The sequence below is a fragment of the Rhipicephalus sanguineus genome, chromosome 7, assembly GCF_013339695.2.
Source record: "Rhipicephalus sanguineus isolate Rsan-2018 chromosome 7, BIME_Rsan_1.4, whole genome shotgun sequence".
Lineage (NCBI taxonomy): Eukaryota > Metazoa > Arthropoda > Arachnida > Ixodida > Ixodidae > Rhipicephalus > Rhipicephalus sanguineus.
The window spans coordinates 147,855,971-147,878,239 of record NC_051182.1 but is presented as its reverse complement, the minus strand read 5'-3'; the positions used below and the strand labels follow the sequence as shown (position 1 = coordinate 147,878,239).

At 47.0% G+C, this 22,269-nt stretch overlaps 1 protein-coding gene across 1 annotated transcript in view; it reads left to right on the top strand.

The window, feature by feature from the left end:
• Positions 1 to 18,836: 18,836 nt before the first annotated feature.
• Positions 18,837 to 22,269, top strand: part of LOC119400216 (4-pyridoxate dehydrogenase) — a 63,706-nt gene continuing 60,273 nt past the window's right edge. The window contains exon 1 of the mRNA XM_049417547.1: positions 18,837 to 19,026. Coding sequence (XP_049273504.1) covers positions 18,837 to 19,026 — 190 coding nt within the window. The remainder of the gene's footprint in view (positions 19,027 to 22,269) is intronic.

Here is a 22,269-nt window from a genome sequence, read left to right as displayed (position 1 = left end):
GGTGCACGTTAAAGAACCCCAGGTGGTCGAAATTTCCGGAGCCCTTCACTACGGCGGTTCTCATAATCATATCTTGGTTTGGGACGTTAAACCCCAGATATTATTATTTCTACATGTCTGACTGTTATGCTACGTTGTACATGTGAAGCATTTTTACTTTTTCGGAGTACGTGTACGCTTGTTAAACGCAGCGACTATATTTTATGATTTATAATATAAATCACCAACAAGCAGCGAAAGATGTCTACATGACTCGCATTTCCATCTTTTCTGATTGAACTTTGCAATTAGTGGCATGGTTAGTGTTTGTGTCATCATCGTTATCACTGTAATTATACATAAGTAAGCACTGTACTTTTACACAGAAAGGAGACTCTTACAGAAAGCTGCGTGAATCATACTATGAAATGACAGACAGCTAGGTTGCGATAATTGTCTGTCGTGTTAAGGCTGCAACCTTTCTTCACTGAGCTTTGCAATTAGTGCGAAAGTTACTGCTCGTACCGTTGCCTCTACAATAAATTATTTATGAGCAGCTGTTCTCCTAAACCAGAGGAAGGTTTCGATAGTAAACTGCTTTCCCTCACATCACAAAAAAAGAAACAACACCTTACATGAGCTCACGCGTGCGATCGCACACACAGACCCATAATAGATGACATTAGGGTTTATAAGATGAATCGCCAACTAGTCCCAGCTACTGCAGTTCTTGGACTCATTACTAGGCTGATAACGAAAAACAACAACAACAAAGATTCCTCATACTGTTCTTGCGAAAGGTCAAAATTTACACTATGGTCGGCATAAATTACATGTCTGTGAGATGAAGGAATAAAGATGACTTTTTAGGTCTCGTTTTTCTTTGTTAGACACAGTATTAATGAGAATTACCAGCCAACAATGCCAAGGAAAGTATAGGGATTGTTATTTGTAGTAATTAGGATATAAATGTGAAGAAAGTGGACGAAAAGATAACTTGCCACAAGTTATCTTTTCGTCCACTTTACTTTCTTCACATTGGGCCGGCTCATATGATACTTGACTCTTTTTTTCTCTGCCAGGCGCTTTTAAAACGGCAGAATTGGAAATTCAATATTACCCTTCCGCACCACAAAAAAATCGTGTATGCCACCTTCTGAGGAAGGCTTCTTCAGCTTGCGTTTCCATCTGTTCGTTTAGGTACCGAACCATTATCAGTCTAATCTTCTGTAAAGCTGGGTACGCAGCACGTTGTGGTCAGCGATTTTATTAAGCACACGCATTGCGACGAATATCAAGCTAGTAGATGGAGCAACACCGTTATTTTTTCACAGAAGAACGTCCAAAAGAGGAACGGTTGCTGCCGTGACATTCGTCGCAATACATTTACGAATAACCGTATAACTTTGTTATTGAAGATAAATTCAAATCTAGATTATTCATCACGGACAACTTTTAGCCCTCTTTCTGACTTGAAACAACTACACGGCAGAAGGTAGATAAATCGCTAACGGGAAATGAAACATGAAGCTGCGGCAACAACACAGCGATGTTCCCACTAAAATGACCAGAAATATTAAAAGTAAGAGAGTTCAAATTATATAAACAAATGATTGGCTCGTGATCAATATTTCTGTTCTCGCGTCACATACCTACCGAGTGTCTAACTGCTACGTTAAAGGAACCGACAACTGATTTTTCTCGACCCAGTTTCTTACGGCGCGACAGGAAGCTCACCCTTCGTAGCGTTTGTAGCTGCAGTGGTTTATCCGAAAAGCTCGTAGTCATTTTATAAGCAGTATTTTTCGATCTGAAAGGCTCCAAACACACATGGAGGCTTGCTCCAGCAACGCTGAGAATTGATAGCGATGCCGCTAGCCCTTGTGAAAGCTGTCGTTGTTGTGCTTTCGCAGGAGTTACTGTAACTACGCTTAACCACCTTTATTTTGAGCTTTCCAACCATTTTTTGAAAATAGCAAGCTGTTACAATGAGATGTGTGGTTTTATACACCTTCCCGGTATTTTTTACAGCGTTGCGTGCGCCTGCGTCCAAGGTTGCCTGCGCCTGTGTCATGGATGGCTTGTCCCGGCGTCGTTACTCTCTCGGTACACGAGCCAAGCCAAGTCATCAAAAACGTAACTGTGCGTATGCACGGTCGCACCGAGCAGCAGCGCGCGTCATTTCTGAGACGAAGTGTAGGTAGCAAAACTATGTCGCTCCAAAATCTTAGCGACCTGGAAACTGCGTGCACGGTTGCATGAGCGCGCTGAAAAGTTGCTCAAGACGCGCTGACGAGCATGGGATCATTACATCACGCGAAGGCAGCGCCACTTTAATGCATACTACTAACGCAGGCCTATATGTACATTATTATGTACAGAGTCGTCCACATTTAAGCTGAACACCTCATTAGTATTCAAGACTTCATTGAAGATGTTGTTTAATACATAATTCGGAAAATCATTACTCTGTTTGTCGACACCATGATTAGACGTTCTATAACGGGCATTGCACTCGTGAAGTATAAGAAACGCTCTAGTTTTACCGGTTTGAATACTAATGAGGTGTTCAGCTTAGATGTGGTCGACCCTGTACATATATTTATTATAAGAAACGAACAATATTTTAACACTAACAAAAAAATCGTTGACCGCGTACAGCAGTCAACGGTCACGTGGCCGTCTTCATCAGATCATTCATGTTCTTGCCGCCAGAGGCGCCACAGATCATTTTTCGCGACTTTCAATTAAGAAATAAAAATATAAATCCATGTCTCACGAAAAAAACAGGGTTGGTTTGAGTCAGTGCAACGGGCAATCTCTACATCAGTGGAGTCAACTCATTTCATATTCTGGGCAGTTGTCGGTCCCTTTAAAGAACCCCAGGTGGTCGAAATTTCCGGAGCACTCCACTACGGCGTGCTTCATAATCATATCGTGGCTGTGGCATGTAAAACCCCCCTACAATAATAATAATAATAATAATAATAATAATAATAATAATAATAATAATAATAATAATAATAATAATAATAATAATAATAATAATAATAATAATAATAATAATAATAATTTAACTATTCGGGACGCCAGACATACACACGCACTCAGTTTGAACATGATCATGCTCAAACGCTGCGCTATAGGAAAACGACATTACAATGCACCAACTTGCCCAATCGGCAGTACTTGTCAAAGCAGTGTCAATTTTGATTAGGCATGAAAATTCTTACAGACGGAACGCTCGTGTCAAGATTCTTTTGAGTGTCTGTTTTTGCTGTGGAAAGTTGTGCTCACGTATAACTAAAGCTCTACTACTGCTTTGTTCTTAGTAATAGCCGCTGAGCTGTTGAAAGTCGAGGTTGGAAGAAAATCCCTACGGAGCGTCCGCAGCTCCTAATGGGTATGTGCCACGGAAATTGGGCATTTCCCACTAGGCACTACTCACCTCCAGTCCCCCCCCCCCCCCAAAAAAAAAAAGTAACTGTCTATAACTAGAATGTACGGCGATGGCCAAAGTCATGCGCCCTAGGGAAGATAGATAGATAGATAGATAGATAGTTAGATAGATAGATAGATAGATAGATAGATAGATAGATAGATAGATAGATAGATAGATAGATAGATAGATAGATAGATAGATAGATAGATAGATAGATAGGCTTCTCTTAATCATCCTGATCTCTCGTGCGAAAATGGTTTCCCGTATCCGCCTTTTCCATAAGCGAAAGCATGTGCCCAGGCACCGTGGGCAAAGGTGTGAAAGACATTCGGAAAAATATGATTCGTGCAAAAATTCTAGGAGTGAGCGATGAAGCGTCCATGATCCAACGACGAAGGTCGGTTGTTCGACCAGGCCTGAGGCCTATTGCTCGGAGTTTGCTTATGGTACGTTATAAATGCGGACCTGGGGATCTCCCTAAGCGTACACACAAAGGGGCAGAAGGGAAAGGGGGGAGGCACCTAAGAGGGGGAGGCGGCGCAAAGTCTACCTCATACTTTTGCACTGTCGGGCCTATCCCGTGAATGTTTGAAATGGAGGTTTATGTCCACGCAGGTTTTTGATGATAATGACGACTGAAGGCACCTGATGTTGCATCCGAAGAACTATTTACTTCCCGTCTTTACTTCCGGAAATCCAGGGGCCAAATGCAGGCCATTGTGGGAAGCATGCCATCGCTTCATTTTCATTTTTTTCATCCGTTGTGAATCATATTATCGTTTGGACTCGACCTACAAGGGGTGGGGAGATGGGGGGGGGGGGGGGGGGGAGACACTGCGATGAAACAATTGGCGCAGAATGTAAGCCATGAAGAGACGGTGAGAAAGGATTGCGAAAACAGCAGAACCACACAGACACGAGATAATTTGCGTCAGTGCTGCTCGCGCATAACTTAAAATAGTTTGCAGTGGTTGAGTCAGGCATACAAATACTTAACCTTTCATGGCAAGCATGCGGCGGATTGTTTAAAGTTGAGCAGAATATACACTTCGTGAAAATGTGCATCACTCGTCTTTTTTTTTTATCACTCGTCTTATTTTAACTTCGAATAAAGATATTCATGCATATCGATATAGTCAGGTGTTAACTTCAATAAAAGCTAACTTATGCCTTCCATCACTAGCCTCTAGGAGGAAGATGGCGCGCTTAACTTTGTTTCAGAAGTTCTATCATCATCCATCTCTTCAAAATGACGTCATTTCACAGCGGCATTACTTATCGCACCGTATTGACCATCGCTACAAAGTGAGAATTCCAATAGGAAGTACTAACACTTTAAATGATTTTTTTTTTCGCCAGAACACCCCGGCAATGGAACAACCTTCCCAATGACATAGTCGCCATCAATCATAACAAACGTTTTCGCAAGGCTGTAGCTAACATTGTTTAAATAGGAAATTTCAACATGTTCTTTTGATCGTTTTGCTGTCGAGTAATTCAGAAAAATTAGCTAATATTTTATATGTAGGAACTAATATCATGTTATCTTGTTTCTGTACATTAGTACTTACAGTCCTTGCTATTGCTATTACAAGAGCATTGTTTTATTGCGGTACTGTATTGCTTTCTTACTGCATAATATTACTGCCCAATTGGTGTACAATTTCTCGTTTACCACTCCCCTCTGTAATGCCCTCAGGCCTTGAGGGTACAATAAATAAATAAATAAATAAATAAATAAATAAATAAATAAATAAATAAATAAATAAATAAATAAATAAATAAATGGCCGCTAAAACACCCCGAATTCAATGACGAGGAAGCGGTTTCTTTCTCGACGTCCCAGCCCTTCCTACAGGTACTATATCCTCTTCGCCCATTATTTCTTCATAAACACGTTTACTATGTCAGCACTTAGCGTTGAGCCTATCAGGATTTCGCGCTTTTCGGCTACACGCTGGTTTCTCCGCTTGTGCAGTCGAAAACACAGATGAGGGAGTGAAATCGATCACGATGGACATGCGAGACAAGGCAGAGCGGGCGTGCGGCTGCTTGGCAAAGCAGGATAGGAGACAATTCACAACTGATAATAAATGGCTGTTGGGCGTTTCACGTACCAAAACCACGATATAATTACGAGGGACGCTTTAGTGCGGGGCTCCGGAAATCTCGACCACCTGATGTTTTTTAACGTGTATGTAACGTGCACGGGCCTGTAGCATTTCGCCTCCATCGAAATGCCGCGGCCAACTAACAACTGATACGGCTTGTATATGGACCTATCAAGAGTCTACATTTCCTAATGACGTCAGGTGAACAGACTGCTGCCCTCATGAATTGTGCCGAAGAGACGGTATACGCCAGAAGGTGATAACGCGCTGGTTCTTTGTATTTTCTGTGGTTGTTTAGGGGCTCCTTAAAGTTCATCTTCTAAATTTTAATAATGACTCAAGCAGTGATGTTTTAGGGGAAAAAATGTACTAAAAGAACCAGACAACACGTACCAACAGTTCTTTCAACTGTGCATTCTTTTGACGCCCACTATGTTGCTTAGAAGTATATCAAGTAGTAGGCCGAGGTTTCGGAAAAACAGAAAGGATAGAAGAAAGGCAGTCATATTGCGATCAAAAGGTGGGTAAAAAAGGACACAGTTTCACCGCAAGGAAGAAGCAATGAGTGCAATAGCAATACATTGAAATGTTATACGAAGTAAGACTAGCAGCTAACTCCTTTAGGATCTAACCTCGCGTAACTCCTGACAACGCTGGCGTAAGGATAAAAGGCCGCTCCAAGGAGCGAAGCGGTTTTCGTGCTGTCTGTCGTCTCAACCCGAAGTAAGCGCTGAGAGCACAGCACGTACTATCGGCGTAATGACACTGTCGCAATTTATTAACAAATATAGTTAATTGAATTCCGAATTATTAACTTGAGGGCAGCCATTTCAGCCATTAATATCATAAAGTTATAGTGCGTGACAATTTATTGCATAACCATTGTTTAGAAATCCCGAAAGTTGTACGTAATTCGATATATTTATCATCGAATTTTAAGGGCAGTATCGAAACTGATCGCGCCTGGCGTGCAGGAAGCGCGGCCTCCCTGTTACGTCATACTAAATGTACACGTGACAAGGAAGTGACAAAATTTCAATTAAGGAGCGTCGTACGTGGGTGGATCTTTTCGTGAAACGCGGCAAGTCATCTCACTTGCGCCAGCGGATCACCTTACCTTTGCGTGTGGTGTTTGGTGCTTATCTGTTTCTTTCGAGATGTGCGAAAGAAAACCGCAGTATCAGCCTTTTATTTCTCTGTGAAGCATAAAACTCAGGGGCAGCCACTGCGGCGCTTCTTCTCGCAAGACAAGCTAAATACATTTTGCGTCTATTTATAGTTTAAGAAAGAAATGATGATGCCAAAAGAAAGCGCGTGCATTGACATATATGCCGTTGGCGCGCTTCGGAAAAAATTTATTCTGAACTATTTTTCTTTGTGGGTTGATACATATATACATGCCTATACATATAAAGAACAATACGGCGGCGTCGACGGCGACGGTGACGCCGATTGCAGAAACCCGCCGAGAGTGTCCATATAATTGCTATTGCAATAATAAATAATAAGATGAAAGTGCCCACGCATTTAGTCTGTTGTTTCAAGGAAAATATCCATAGACCCATCGCAATAACGCTTATTGCACAAGGTAGAACTTGTCCTTCATATCATTCGCAAGTTACACAGTCCAGGTGAAACATTTTATGAGCAGCAAATAAGAGTTTCAGAGGCATGCAGGGTTAGAATAAAAAATGTTTTCCGAACTAAAACACAGAAAATTATCTCCAGTGAGGTACTGAACGAAAAAAATGCGTACTTTATGCGAAGCCTACTATGCACGTATAATGCCGAACTCTGCTTATGTTGGGTAATGTTCGCCATTTGTTCTTATAACATTTCACTCAGATTACATACTTTGGCTCAGTAAAACAGACTGGTGGGCTACTTGGTACTGCATATCGGAAGATTTAGCGCACGAAAACACGAGGACGCGAGCGCTGTGTCCTCGTGCCCTTCCTGCGTCCTCGTGTTTTCGTGCGCTAAATCTTAGATATACTTTGGCTGTTCGCTTTGTGAAGATTTGCCGCAAACTTTTTTGAGCAAGGTCGGATTGTTGCTTTTGTTGTCCTAAAAGCAGGCTGAGGAATAATACTCACATTTCACATGATATGATTCTTTTTTGAACATATTAATTTTCATACAGATATAAAAGGCACCCTGCGCTAAAATATTTGGATTTTCGCACTAAGAAAAACTGATACGTTTGTTTTCATAAGCTCACTGACTGCTGACAGCGAAGTGAGATTTTGGTTGGTTGGTAACAACTTTATTGATGGTCCGGCAGAGCTTTCGCCGACTGGGCTTTAGGTCTCCCATGTGGGGACGTCGAGGCCTTGCCTCACCGCCGCCTCGCGGGCCTGCTGGACAGCCCAAAGTTGGTCGCCGAGGCTGGCGCTGCGCAAGGCAGCGGCCCACCGCGGCGGAAGGGTTCCGGAGTTAGCACCTTCCGGATTTTTGTCACAGTCCCAGAGCATGTGATTTAATGTGGCGACCTCAGTGTGGCAGACCTTGCATATATTTGTCGGGTATGTACTCGGGTAGAGCCTGTTACACTGTGCGGGGTTGGGGTACGTGTACGCCTGCAGTTGTCTGAGGGCCGCCGCCTGCGTCCTGTTCAGCCTGTCGCTGGGCGGAGGAAAGGTTCGGCGGGCCAGGCAGAAGGCCTTAATAATTTCATTATAGCTGGTCAAGCGGTCTTTGGTGTTGCCCCATAGACGACGGTCGCCGGTGCGGTTTGTGAGCTCGCGCGCCCTGGCGTGTGCCGTCTCGTTTAGGTTGCGTTGAGTCTCTGATACCTCTCCCATGTGAGCCGGAAACCAGATGAGTCTGGTTTGACATTCTACCGCTCGATGGACTTGACTATTGGGCAGGATTCTGGCCGCTCGTTGCGAGATCCATCCTTTGGCAAAGTTTCTGATCGTTTGTCTCGAGTCGCAGATGACCGTCGTGCACGTCGGATCCGTGAGCGCGAGCGCCACCGCCACTTCCTCCGCTTCTTGTGCGTGCTCGCACGGTATACTTGCCGATATTCTCGTTTGGCCTTTCCAATCGACGACCGCGACCGCGAATCGTGAGCGTTCTGCATATTCAGCGGCGTCAACGAACCGCGCCCCCATTTCGTCTCCGTAAGTGTGGACGAGAACTCTGGCCCTGGCCACTCTTCTGCCTCGGTTGTGCTCCGGGTGAACGTTCCGTGGAATCGGGTCAACCCTTAGCGTTTGCCTGATCGTGTCTGGAACGGCGGCTTTTTGGCCATGTTATGTGTGGTAACGGATGCCGAGAGTTTCCATGATCTGGCGCCCCGCTCTCGTGCTCGATAGTCTTTCTAGTTGTGAAGTGCGCTGCGCCTCGACGATTTCGCTAAGCGTGTTGTGAAGCCCAAGTTGAAGCAACAGGTGTGTGCTGGTAGACTCGGGTAGCCCCAGAGCTATCTTGTACACCCTGCGGATGAGGACGTCGATCTTGGCGTCTTCTGCCTTGTACCAGTTGTGGAATGCCGCGACGTACGCAATGTGGCACATGACGAAAGAGTGTATAAGTCGTATGAGACCTCCTTCTCTCATTCCGCTTCTTCTGCTAGTAACCCTCTTGAGGAGTCTCATGGCGTTAGTCGCCTTATGCTTTAGTTTAGCAATCGTTTCGCCGTTGACGCCGTTGGCCTCAATTATCATGCCAAGGACCCTTATGCTCTTTACTATCGGGATGGTTGCTCCGGTGCTCGTGTGCAGCCTGATCTCTTCGTATTCGCGCCTAATTGTCGCCGCCCTCCCACCGCCCCCGAGTGGTCTACCCTTTGCGTGGGGCGGTAGAGTAGGAGTTCAGACTCTTTCGGGGAGCATCGTAGCCCTGTTCCCACGAGATGGTCCTCTATAGTGTCGATTGCTGGTTGTAGCGCCGTTTCGATGTGGCCGTCGCTGCCTTGGTGCACCCAGATGGTAATATCGTCAGCGTATATTGTGTGCCGGACGTCTTCCAGTTCTTGCAGTTTTTCCGCGAGCTCGATCATGACCAGGTTAAAGAGCGTGGGCGAGATGACCGATCCCTGCGGGGTGCCGGTGCTTCCCAACGTCTGCTCTGCTAGCTCGAGGTCGCCTGCCACTAGAACGGCTCGTTTGTCCGTCAAGAAATCTCTCACGTAGTTGTACGCGCGTAAACCGAGGTTTAGCCGTGATACCTGGTGTAATATCGCCGAGTGCGCGATCTTATCAAACGCGCTCTCGAGGTCGAGGCCAAGAATTGCTCTGGTCCCCCTCGCTTGCCATCGAGCACGTGGTGTTTCAGCTGTATCATTGCGTCTTGTGTGGATAGCTGTGGGCGGAATCCTATGATCGACGGTGGATATGACTCTTTCTGCTCTAGATGGGCTTGCCAGCGGTTAAGCAGAGCGTGCTCCATGGTCTTGCCGACACACGACGTTAGTGATATGGGGCGAAGGTTGTCGAGGCTCGGCGCTTTACCCGGTTTTGGGATAAGGATCATTCTCGCAGTTTTCCACTGTTGCGGGAGGCTACCGCGCTGCCAGCAGTCGTTGATGTATTCCGTCCACTGTTCCACGGATCGGTCGCCGAGATTCTTCAGGGCGCGATTTGACACCCGGTCGGGGCCCGGCGCCGATCTGCTGTTGAGATTGTGCAGTGCCGTCCTGATCTCTTCTACGCTAAAGTCCTTATCCAATTCCTCGTTCGCGTCACCCTCATACGGGCGGTGCTGCACGGTCGAAGTGTGCGGAACGTACTTCGCCCGTAACCGGGCTGCCACCGCATCCTTACCATGCTTGTCGAGCTCCTTATGTAAGAGACGTGCAAGGCAGTCCCTCTGGTGGGACTTAGTCTTCGTTTCGTCCAGCAGGTACTTGAGCAGGTTCCACGCTTTCCCGTTGTGTAGCTGCCCGTCCACTGCATTACATAACTCGTCCCATTGCTGGCGGGTGAGCGTGCGGCAGTGTTCCTCGATGTCGCGGCTGATCTCCGCTATTTTCTTTCTGAGTCTCCGATTGAGTCTCTGGCCCTTCCATCTGGCCAGGATTGAGTTCTTCGCCTCGATGAGATGCGCTAGGCGGCTGTCCATCCTGTCTGTTTCGACCTCAGTTTCGATTGTCTTGGTTGACGCTTTTGTGTCCGCGACCAGTGAGCGGGTCCATGCTTCGATGTCCGTGATCTTATCTTCTGTAGGCACTTGTTGCCCTCGTTTCTTTCTAAAATCTTCCCAGTCGGTCCAATCAAACTTGCGTTTACTGCCCTGCGCTTTGTCCGGCGTCGGGACGTGGATCTCTATTATCATGTGGTCACCCGCCAGGTCGGCTGACGTGTTTTTCCATGTGATGGCTGCCCCCCCCCCCCCGGCATTTCTGACGAACGTCAGGTCCGGAGTCGTGTCCCTGGTGGTGGAGTTGCCTATTCTTGTCGGGTGCGCCGGATCCGTAATTAACGTAAAGTCTAGTTCCTGCGCGTCTTGCCCGAGTTGTCTACCCTTGGCCGCGCTGTATCCGTAACCCCACGCCGTGTCTGCCGCATTGAAATCACCTGCTGCAATAAGCGTCCGGGACCCGGCAATCTTGAGCGTCTTCTGAAGCAACGCCCGAAATCGTTGGCGCTGTTTCGACGGGCTGCTATAGACGTTCAGTAGGAATATGCTTTCTTTCCTCCGCTTAGTCGGCACTAGTTCGATGAGAGCGTGTTCCATCTGGACGCCGCTTAGTTCGTGGTCAACGAATGTGAGACGCTTCCTTACGAGCGTGCATAGACCCCTTCCCTCGAATTTGCTGCTCTGCGCTTTGTAGCCTGTTAAAGTAACCGCGTTTGTAAGCGTTTCTTGGAGTAATATTACGTCTGGTTTTCGTGGTGAATGCCTGATGTGTTGCTGTAGAACTGCCTTTTTGCCGGCGAAGCCGCGGCAATTCCACTGCCATATTACTATCCCATGATTAGCGTAGGCCATGATGCGGGTTTAAGTTACCCGGCTGCCCTTGATGGGTGCTCGGTCCCGCGTCGCTGCTCGCCGTTACGTGTCCGTGTTGCGTAAATAAGGGGTGATTCATTGTCATCTGCATGTTTCCCTCGAGGTTAGTGGTCCTGTTTGCGAGCCCGAGGACTGTTGCGTGTAGTTTCTCAATGGTGCTTTGCATGGTGCGTAGCATTTTCTTGATGTCTATAACTTCCGCTTGCAGCTGGCTCTCGGAACCTGGCTCTCGGAGCGCGGCGCGCTCGCGTCTGAGTTCTCGCACCTCTTGCATTAGCTTTTGGAGTAAATCGCGGATTACCGCGTTCTCTTTTCTGAGCTCCTCTACAATACCGGTATCGGTCGCTTGATTTTGCTCTGGAACTGTAGGTGCTTTACCGACCCCCTCCCGCACAGTGCCCCGTACCTTGTCAGCCCAGCTCACCTTGTCTACGGGAGCCGGCGTCGTGGATCTGGATCTTGTCGGAGCGCGGCTGCGCCTTGTCCTGCTACGAGACCGGGACCGGCTACGGGATCGCGACTTGGATCTGAGTTTGGTCATCTCGGTGGGCGGGAGGTCTTGCTGCGTCAGTTGGTTATTTGCAGATCGATGCTCCCATCGTCGTCTGCGAATCACGTACGGAGTCTTGTACCTTGCTTTGCAGGCCTTGTCGGCGGTCATGTGGGCGCCGCCACACAGGTCACACTTGGGCGAGCATTGGTGTTCTTGGTTGGAGTTGCGGAGACCGCAGCCACGGCAGATACGGTTGGCAGGATTTGGGCAAACGTCCATACGGTGGCCGAGGCGGCCGCATTGGTAACAGATGTCGATTTGCTTGCGATATAAAGTGCAAGGGATGAGTGTTGCACCGTACCTGACGAGCTTGGGCACCTTGAGTCCATCGAACGCGATGACTACCGTGGACGTATTGCCTATGCGTTTGGCGGCCAGTGCCAGTGGGTTTCTCGGGTTTACGATGTTCTCGTCCAGCGCTCGGGGTCCGTCCTCAATGGGAATGCCTCGAATCACTCCCTTTGTTGTATTATCGGGTGCAGTTTCGTACACGTTCACTTCGTGCAGTTTCCCTTGGATGTAAATCTGCCGCATTCTGGCGTAGCGGTCCGCGTTCGCTCGTTTCGGAGTGCTGACGACGACGATGTTTTCCGGTGCAAGTTCGGACAGATCGTGTCTTCCGCATTTTCTTCACCCGTCATACTGGCAGCCGCGAAGATGGCGGCGGTGACTGCCGGGGCGCCGACCTTGACGATGTCGAGGCCGCCCTGTGGTCGCACCACAATCTTGATATCCTCTTTCGGTAGTCTGGGCATGCGTCCCGCCTTGATAACCTTTCCTTTCACATTCATAGGTTTCGTACCTTGCTGGCCTGAACCAAGCATGTCCGTTCTTGCGTCGATGTCGTGCGGCGAGCACGGCCCGCGGTGCCGGGTTCTCGAACGCCGCATTCCAGCGGTCTTCCATCCGGCGTCTTCGGTAATTTCTTCGGCGGAAATATCTTCCCCCATCACTTGCACATTCATTCTTGAGTCACGTTCGTCGGCTTGTGCCGCTTCGTTGGAAAGAGTCCGCATACGTGGCACCGCGTCCATCGGCGGCACGCAGCTGTTGCGCCGGCTGGGCCTAGCGGTAGGCGTTCACGCCTAGACCCAGTGTGGCTGCGGCTGGGTCGTAGCACAGAGAGTTCAATAACTCCGCGAAAAATGATGACCCACCTAAAAATCAGGTATCTGTCGATTCCTCTCAACTTCACAGATCCGTTAGTGAAAGATTTCCGGTGAAGCACGGTTGAAATCGCTGCGAAATCATTTGTTGAAACCGGAGCCGATGAAGGACACGCGCTTACTTCGGCGATCGCAGCCCCTCCGTCAACTGAAAGATTCTTGTGGATAGTTTCCTTTATTTTGCAAAATTTGGGAAGCATCTACCAACAGAGTGAGGCTATTGATTCAACATACTGTCACGAGGTCATGACAGTGAAGAACGCGAACCCAAGCAGGTAAAGATAAAACATGTTATTTGGCGAATGTGTGCCCAGGAAATAAAGAAGTAACCCTCGAAGTGCAACTATGGCATCGAGCACAATCGTCGGTCATCGGTAATCTTATTGCCCGTGACACGCGTCGGCTTTTATACCTGTCTGATCGTGCCTACCCAAGTTATCGCTTGGGCTAGCCTTAGTTCGAGAAGGAACTCAACTACTCACGTCCAGCGCACAATCTTATCAGCACGTTCTACAAAAATCGGAAAGCTTCCCATACATTCCGACGTGGCAAGCGCCGAGCTTCGGTAACACGTGTAAAGCTAACAGAAATGAGCGAGCGTGGCAACATGGTTAGCCTCTGAGGAACTTGCACTGAAGCTACATGTACGATTGATTCTGTGTCGTGAAGAAATGTTTCAATTATTTGCATAATACTACCAGTCGCCCCCCCTTTTTTTATTGAAATGATGAAATAGGAGAGGTTGGTGCCATCATGGCGGCACCGGCTACTCCTTCTCGCTTAGCAGACAAAATATGTAGTAAGAAGAATAATAAGGGCACAAGATGCAATACACTAGAACACACGATGTGAAAGTGCGCACAGACGAACATCACATGGCAGTTCAGATACGTCTAATAGGTTCCCATGTAAACAAGTGTTGTATCAAAAGTTTAAATAGGAAAAGTCACTTCACATGTTGACGTTCAAACTCAAGTATTCTCTATTACTTGACATACGCAGGAAAACATACTGACGCAAATGATTACACATAGACTGAGACGCACTGTCCCAACTTTACACATTTTCTTTAGTATGAAGGGGAAGTCGACATCGCGTGCAGTAGGTCAATATTTCCAAAAAATATTAGATTCTTCAAGAAACTTCTTGAAGACGACAAGCGCTCTTTTTTGAAGACTTGCCGTTGACCATGGACCTAGTATTTCCTTCACTGTGAAGTGTCTTCTATCTAAAAGCAGTAGACTTGCTCGTAATACTTTTCGTTGTGATTCATATTTTTTGCACACGATAAGTAGATGATGTACATCTTCGTCAAGGTGGCCATTTGTTCGTCAACGTAAGGTTGGTCCACTAGAATGATAATACAAACAATTACACGGTTAAAACTAAAATGCACGATAAGCATGAAAAGACCCAGTGAAGCAATATAGATTTGTACCAGACCATTCATTTAAGCTCTAATACAACCGGCAATCGGGAGGCAGAAACAAGAAATGCAAGAACGAAGGAATGCACCAACCACAAGATAAACAACGCTTGAAAGGAAGGAAAGCAATTTACAACAACGACATCGCATCTTGAGTGTAAATTCGGAATAACAGCCACTACAAAACGTTCCACTGAGGATAAGCATGTAACATCATTCGGAAGTTTCCTTCCCTCTTAAATACACCTCACATGAAAATATTTGCAGGTGACCGTTTTGCTGAAAAGTACCCATCGTCTTGTCTTTTCCGCGAGTTGGCCTTGTACTCTGAAGCATAATGCAATTAGTAAGATCATGTTTAGTTTTAATGTTAATTTCTCGTGCATCGGTTCTAGTTTAAAAACTCGCAAGTTTCCTTATGGATTCGCCTAAGACAACTCGAAGGCGAAAAGCATATTTTTCTTTTCAGTCGATGTATTGATCCTCCCCCAACCCTGCGAAAGCTTTCTGCACGTGACGTGGTTTTGTACTTCCTCCAGGACCGGAGGCATTGCAAGCTTTCTGCACCTCAGCTGGTTTTGCATTGCCTCCATGATCGGACCACCTTTTACCATGCGACAATGTCATGTAAGTTCATAGTGACGTCACCAAGTTTTGGCACTGTGAGACGTCAGGATGACGTCATTTGATGGCGTCATCACGTGGAGACTTTTTGCATCACTCGCATTGACGTCGACGCCGCTGGCGCCGCTGGCCAATTTTCGTGTTTGATGAGGCATCTAAGGCTTTCAACTTAATAAGTGGGGTATAGCATTTCTCAAAATATCTTTCTTTTGTGTGCGCATTTCGCATATATCAGAAGTGACTGTTTTCTTGAATGTTTTTAGGACGTTATCAACTGCAGTGCCGTAAGCACCTGCTGGCGTCACGTATGATACATAGGCCATAACCTTTCCGGACCACAGATATGGAAAACGCATTTGACATTTAGCAGATGTGAATATATCTTGACAATCACTCCGATGTTGACAGCCAGCAGCAACAGCATATGTGCATAAAGAAGTAAAATACGTAAAAAACAATTCTTCGTCGAATGAATGCTATTATCCACTTTCGCTTGCGTTACAGCAACGGAACCAGGTATCCAATCCGCAGACGTATAGACAAAGACACTCTCTATAAAAGGAACATAAGGTGCGGACAACAATGCACATTTCTTTGCGAAGTCGAGTCAGCAGCACTTGACGACGAAGTCTTGACAAAGCAGCGCTGCTTGCCTAATTTTCGAGGAAGAGTTACTTGTGGACAAGTACCAAACATTGTTGCTTCAGTACGAGCGACATTGTGGCAGATTGTCATGGCTTGTACGAAGTCTAAGGTATTGTTGATAACAGCAGTAACGTGGCTGTCGATATCCCATCCTACACATCAACAACAGCAGCAACAGCAGCAACCGCAACAGCCGCCACAACCACCGCCGCTTTTGGCTCAGTATGATTTTATTATAGGTAAGATCTGCTTGTGGTGAGAAAAGTTACAGCGTGAAATATGCACTGAACATTTTCGTTTGTTTCGGCAAGAAGGCATGTTCCGCGCCGGTATAACTGCCGAACTTCAATAACCATGAAAAAAAAACGATAAAGAGACATGCACGGTAATATAAGAATTCAAGAAGATAGTCGGCTTCGAAACCTTTCTAACCGTAATAAGAAACATTTTCATTCGTAACAGTAGGGATTGTCGACTTTTTAAAAATGTTCCTAAACTAAATAATTCAATACCTATGGGAAGATCGACCTTCGTTTAATGTAGTTAAAATTCGATGTCTATTTTTATTATGTATTGTGGGCATTTATCAGGCACTTCTTCATCATGTGTACATTATCATCATCACATGATGTTCTTCGCTTGTGGGGACACATCTTGAGATTGTTTTGTGCCTCGGATGTGATCGGTTCGCGAAGTCTCGAAGGCACATTAAAGGCGTGTCAACTGCTACGTCACAGTATATAGACAGCATGCACCAGTGTAATTTTATCTGGTACTCATATTTTAGAACTTAAACTATGTGGTAGCAAAATTATACTATTCTAAAAAAGCGAGCAAAAACGGTGCGTTCTTGTACCACAACAATAATTATCACCTACCTTGCGAGCCTTTCCTTGCATTATCGCATTCAGGTCACGAACGGCATGCGCATTAGCAACCTGACACGTTTTCTTGATAAAAATATGGCGAGTGCCTAGTTTTCATGAAAGGCAACGCAAGCAAGCCAGAGGACGATTATTGTTCTCGGACAAAAAGGCGCCGTTTTCACTCGATATTTTTTTAGAATTTGTAAAAAAATGTGAAATGTAACCTCTATGCATACAGATGCATGAAGACCGAGAGCGCTAGTGTTCACAACTATAATTTACATCATGATATATCTATCCTGACTCTAACGTGATCTATCATGTCATACATCAAGTATCTATCATGAATCTACCATAACTCTCATGATATATCTTTCACCTTAAATTTAGAATGGTGTGAATTACAGATACCTCAAAGTTATACAATGTTCATGAGTTCAGAGTGTAGGTTTGTTCTCCTCCCCCACCCATCCCTCTCCGTCGGTTGGCGATAGCAGCGAACCTATGGGCGCGCGTGCCTTGAGGCCTCAAATCTTGCCTGTGACTCCCGCGCCGGCATTAGGAAGAGAAATGGGGACAGCGTACCGATGCTTGTCACAAGGGACACCGCCATGGCATGCTTACCGCAGCAGTTGCTGCTATTGCGGGTCAAGGAGCATGAAGGGGCCCCTGTGTGTGTGTTGGGGGTGGTGGGAGGGGCTGCGTTGCTCAAGCAGCAACTGGGAAATTTGATCCTAACAGTGCGGTCGCGAGAGCTGGCGCGCGCGCTATCTCGACAGATATTCAGTAGACGGCTCGTATACGTGTTGTGCTCTCACCGCTTACTTCGCGTTGAGACGAAACAGACAGAAAACCGCTTCGCTCTCTGGAGCGGCCGTATTCGCTTAAACCAGCGTTTTGTAGAGTTATTCCTGATCGGATCCAAAAGAGTTAGCTGCATGCCTTACTTTGTATAACATTCCATTTTGTTGCTATCGCATTCATTGCTTCGCCCATGCGGCGACACATATTTTTCTAATTCTCCCTCGGGGTATTGGTAAATTGTAAGTGAGACTGCCACGTTTTTTTATATACAAAGCAAATGTGTTTGATTCAGGAAAAAAAACAGTGTCTGGCACCCACATGTACGGCTCACAAACAGTTCGCAGGTCACGTCTGATAAATGTCCGCAGGTCAGATGTCCGGAAATGATGGCGTTGTTTCGTACGTCGTGGCAGACGGGCTTTCTTTTTCAATTAGGCGGTGCAGTTCAAGCAACTGTCGTAGCAAAGCTGCGAAGGGCTCATTGGATGCCGTAGTGGAAAAGAGCGCTAAATCAGCAGTTTACAGAGCAGCAATGCTTTGCACAAGGACTTCGTGACGTCCAGGAGGCGTTGTCGTTCGGTATCGACAATTAAGCGATAGTCGGTGAAGAAATAAGTCCAGGTAATGGCAGAACGGATGCCGACAACCGTGAAGGGCTACCGGTATGCTATTCATAACCCCATGTTCTGTGTGAGTAAGCATTGTCGAAATACAGGAATTCGAGTTCCATTTGTGGCTTGTATGTATACACGATGGGAGCATTAGAATAACTGAGAGCTGAGCTGGTTGGTAGGTATTCATACTAGAGACTGGGTGTGAAAATACGGACCAAAGGGACAGTTCAAGACAACACAAACACCGGTGTGTTTGTGTTTTGACTTCTCTCTTGTGTGCGTGTTTGCGCGCCCATTCCTTTAACTATGGGAGCCGCTGTGCTATCCCTTCGTGTAGCTGGCAGAATGCTGACCTGTGAAACTGTTTCAATCAGGAACCGTTGCTTAGTGACCTTGTCGATGACATAGAAGAGGCGACATGTGGTGGGGCCACGGTGTAAGATATATACTAGAGTGTATATCTTACACCATGGGTGGGGCTGTGACCGCTCGTCGTCTTCAGCGGCCGGCCGTACAGTTTCACCGCGAAGTGCAAGGAGAAGGCTGCGACGTGCTCTTGAGCGCCCAAATGGCGGTGATAGCAACAATTGGCTGGCTGATTTGCAGCTCTGTAGCGCTCACGTTCGCGGCACGGACCGCATCGTAGAGATGAATAACGAGAGTGAAGATGGGAGCAAGGCCAAACGCCGCTACAAGTGGTCGCGACCAAGACTTCCAGTCTGTCACACAGCTGAGGAGCCACTAGGAATGGTGTCGATGCTGCCTTGGGTCGCTCTGGCGGTGAAGAACGCGCAGCGTGCGATGCTGACGCAGGCATCGCACGCTGCAACCAGTGGAAGTGGGTTCCGCACGGGATCTGCAAAGACAGCTTCGCTGTAACAGCACCCGTGCAAGGGTACGTCAGTGGTGCAAGCGCGTGGGCCGAGAAGGTTAAGCATTCGGCACAGCATCTGGCTTCGACCTTGATTGCCTAGCTGTTCGGATAAGAGTAGCTGGTGCCTCCATGAGTGCACCGGCATTGATCTGCGATCCAGAATAGCGCCCTCGATTGCATCATAAGGCGGCGCTGGAAAGGTGTGCGCGAACAAAAGGAACAAGTTATTAATTTCGACGATGACTTTGAACAGCTTTGATGTAGCGTGAAACGACACACGGGCACGAAAAGTTGCATAAGGACACCACACAGCGCTGCTAGCAACAAGACGTTTATTTTCAAAATCAGACCGCTTATACCACAACCGCTTATATACCTTCTCTTGTCCATGTGTCGTTTCGCGCTATATCAAAGCTGTTCAAGTGATTCACCAATAAGCTTTCATTGCAACCCTGGTCGTCTATGAGGGCCGCTGGAAGCGTGGAGACCACAAGGAGATACTTGCAGGTCTGTGGTTATGTCCGCGAGGGTTCGAAATGGGCCTTTGCTTGGACGAACCACGCTGTAGGCGTTCCGTCCCCAGAATTCCATCAGGCAGATGATGTTAGAAGCAACCACAGTGGTTGAAGACGGCTCAGGGGCTTCGGTGTTGGCCTAGGATACTTAGCGTTGGTTGTTGGTGTTCGACATGGATCCACTTCCTCTTAACAGCGAAGCTGAAGGCTAGCCGTACTTTGTGCGGCCTACGGGTATGTTCCACAGATATTGGGTAAACCCCACTAATCACCACTGCTCCACTAAAAATGACGAAGAAAACTATCGTGATCAAACGGGTATGCGGGTATCATCACGAAAAACAGGTCTGTACCACAGAGGTTGGTTAAATACCACTACTCACCGCTGGTACAGTAAAAATGAAGAAAACTATCGTCATCAAACGGGTATGCGGAAAGAAGTCAAGCCAAAATGTGAACCGACAACCTAGCTTCAACCAAGTTCTGCCTAGCTACAACTACAATAAGCAGGTTGTAGACCTATTAGAGGTGCGAACGCTGGCCTTCAGTGCGAAGTTATGTCTCTGGAACTTGCATGTCCGTGTCGTGCCTGTGACTGTCTGTGGTTTAACTCGAACCTCTACGCGCTGAGAATCAACGTAGAAACAACCTAGCATCACCTAGCTAAGGCGTAGAAACAACCTTGAAGCAACCAGGTTAGTCTTCCGATTTCGTCCAGTTTCGCTGTTTCAGGCCTTGCGCTGCTTAGTGCGAACTTAGCCAATTTTTTTTTGTGGCACGCTATTACGAGGCACAAGTACGAGTTGAATCAGAAGTCCGCGGTTACCAACTGTAGAGCGTATGTGTGTGTGAGACAGAGAGAGACAAAAAATTCGGCAGATCCAACGCGTTGTGGGAATTGGTTTCATGCGAATAAGTCAGCGAGCACTTCATTGCTATGTTTTATGGCTTTGAGCCAAGCGTGACGAGGTGGATCGACGTGCTTTTGTAAGTGTAGTAGCTGTGTGCACATCGTGGGCTTACCCAGCACGTCGGCAACACTGGCTTTTAACGCGTAACCTATGGTGCGACGTAACGTCAGCCCTCACGTTAGTGTATGCATACGTCAGTATTATCGAAACTAAGCGCACTTTATGGTGAAATCATATGAATACCATAGGTAGCTTCCATTAATGTATTCCTCCGGGGTCGACCGTTCAATATAGCTTGCTGAAATATAGGAATACAAATGTAATGTTTATTAGACTGCTATAAAAGCGTAGCCACTACTGGAATCACAGACGTTATTCTGATATGACGCCTGTATCGTAGGAGTACATATGAAGTGTTTATTGCTTTCTTGTAAAATTAGATAGAAAGCACCACAACCACAATTGACGTTGCACCGACATTGCCCCTGCATAGGATGTTTTTCCAAACCAGTTTGTAGACCTGGCGTCGGGCCAACGCCGCAGATGTCAGTTTTTTTAACGCTCTCGCATTTAAATTACCAATGTCTGTTCTCGCTGTTCCTGGGTAGATATGACTGTCAATCAACTGTGGCGCATACCCGTTCACCGCGGCCCGTGGTAAACGGGTATGAGCCACACGTGTCTAGAGGAAAGGATTTGACGACGTACGCGACAGGATTTTGACGTTATTGATGTCATGACCCGACAGTGATATTCGTCAAATCCTCTCACCCTCTCAGGCCAATCTTGATCTTCACCAAGTTGAGGAGGCGATCATGAGAGCATCCAGACGTAGGCGGCTAGATAGATAGATACGTAGATAGAAACGCTCAGAGGGCCAAAGGTTCGCTAAGAAATGCATCGCATGTAAAACGTTCTTCTAGCACGGGAGCGATATCCCCTACCGTTCTTTTCATTTATCTTTTGAGTCTGAGGGCTATCAAAGCTCTCGCGCCACTCATGGCCTCGCTGGCCCTCGTCTTCTTTCGGTGGGCGGTCGCGTCGATGCCACCCGTGCTACATACCTATTGGCTACAGGCGGGAACGTTGTTTCAAACAGTAAGCTTGTGCGGAATCTGACCATTATACAGAAAAACGAGCCCTTAAATTCACCTTGTTTCGTTAATTCATAACGAGGGTCTAGTTCCGGCAGACGATGCCTTCAGGTAGTACGCGAGGGTTTATTGGTGAGCTGGGAGCTCGTAAGAATGTCTCGTGCTGCGTGACTCCAGCTGGCAGGAAAAGTAAGTTTCGCAGCAACGGCGAAACAATGATTGGGATAGCAACAAACTGGATTATAAAGCGAAGAACGGCAAGGAGGTCGAAACTTCCAGCGCGCTGCTCCAGCACAAAGGACGCATGAAAAGAGCACACACACAAGAAGACCGTGAACTAACAACGGTGACAACACGACAGCTGCAGCGCGCTGCTCAAACACAAGACAACACTCCCGAAAATAACGCACAGGTATATAGAGGCGCGGCCGGACTGGAAACGCAACGCTCGCGGCTTTTCCAGTCCGGCCGTGACACAGGATGAGCGCGAACTAAATGTCACAGTTGTTACTTCGTGTTTCAGCAGCGCGCTATAGCCCAACGCTCTTAGATTTTTTTCTCTTGAAAACTGCGGCGCGTGGAGTGACCCATCCGCGTCTCCTGCCACCTTGTTGCGTTCGTCGCATTGTTTACCCTGCGTTACACATCGCGAGTGGGTACAGAAATGAGCCACTTTTAGTGTGCGTC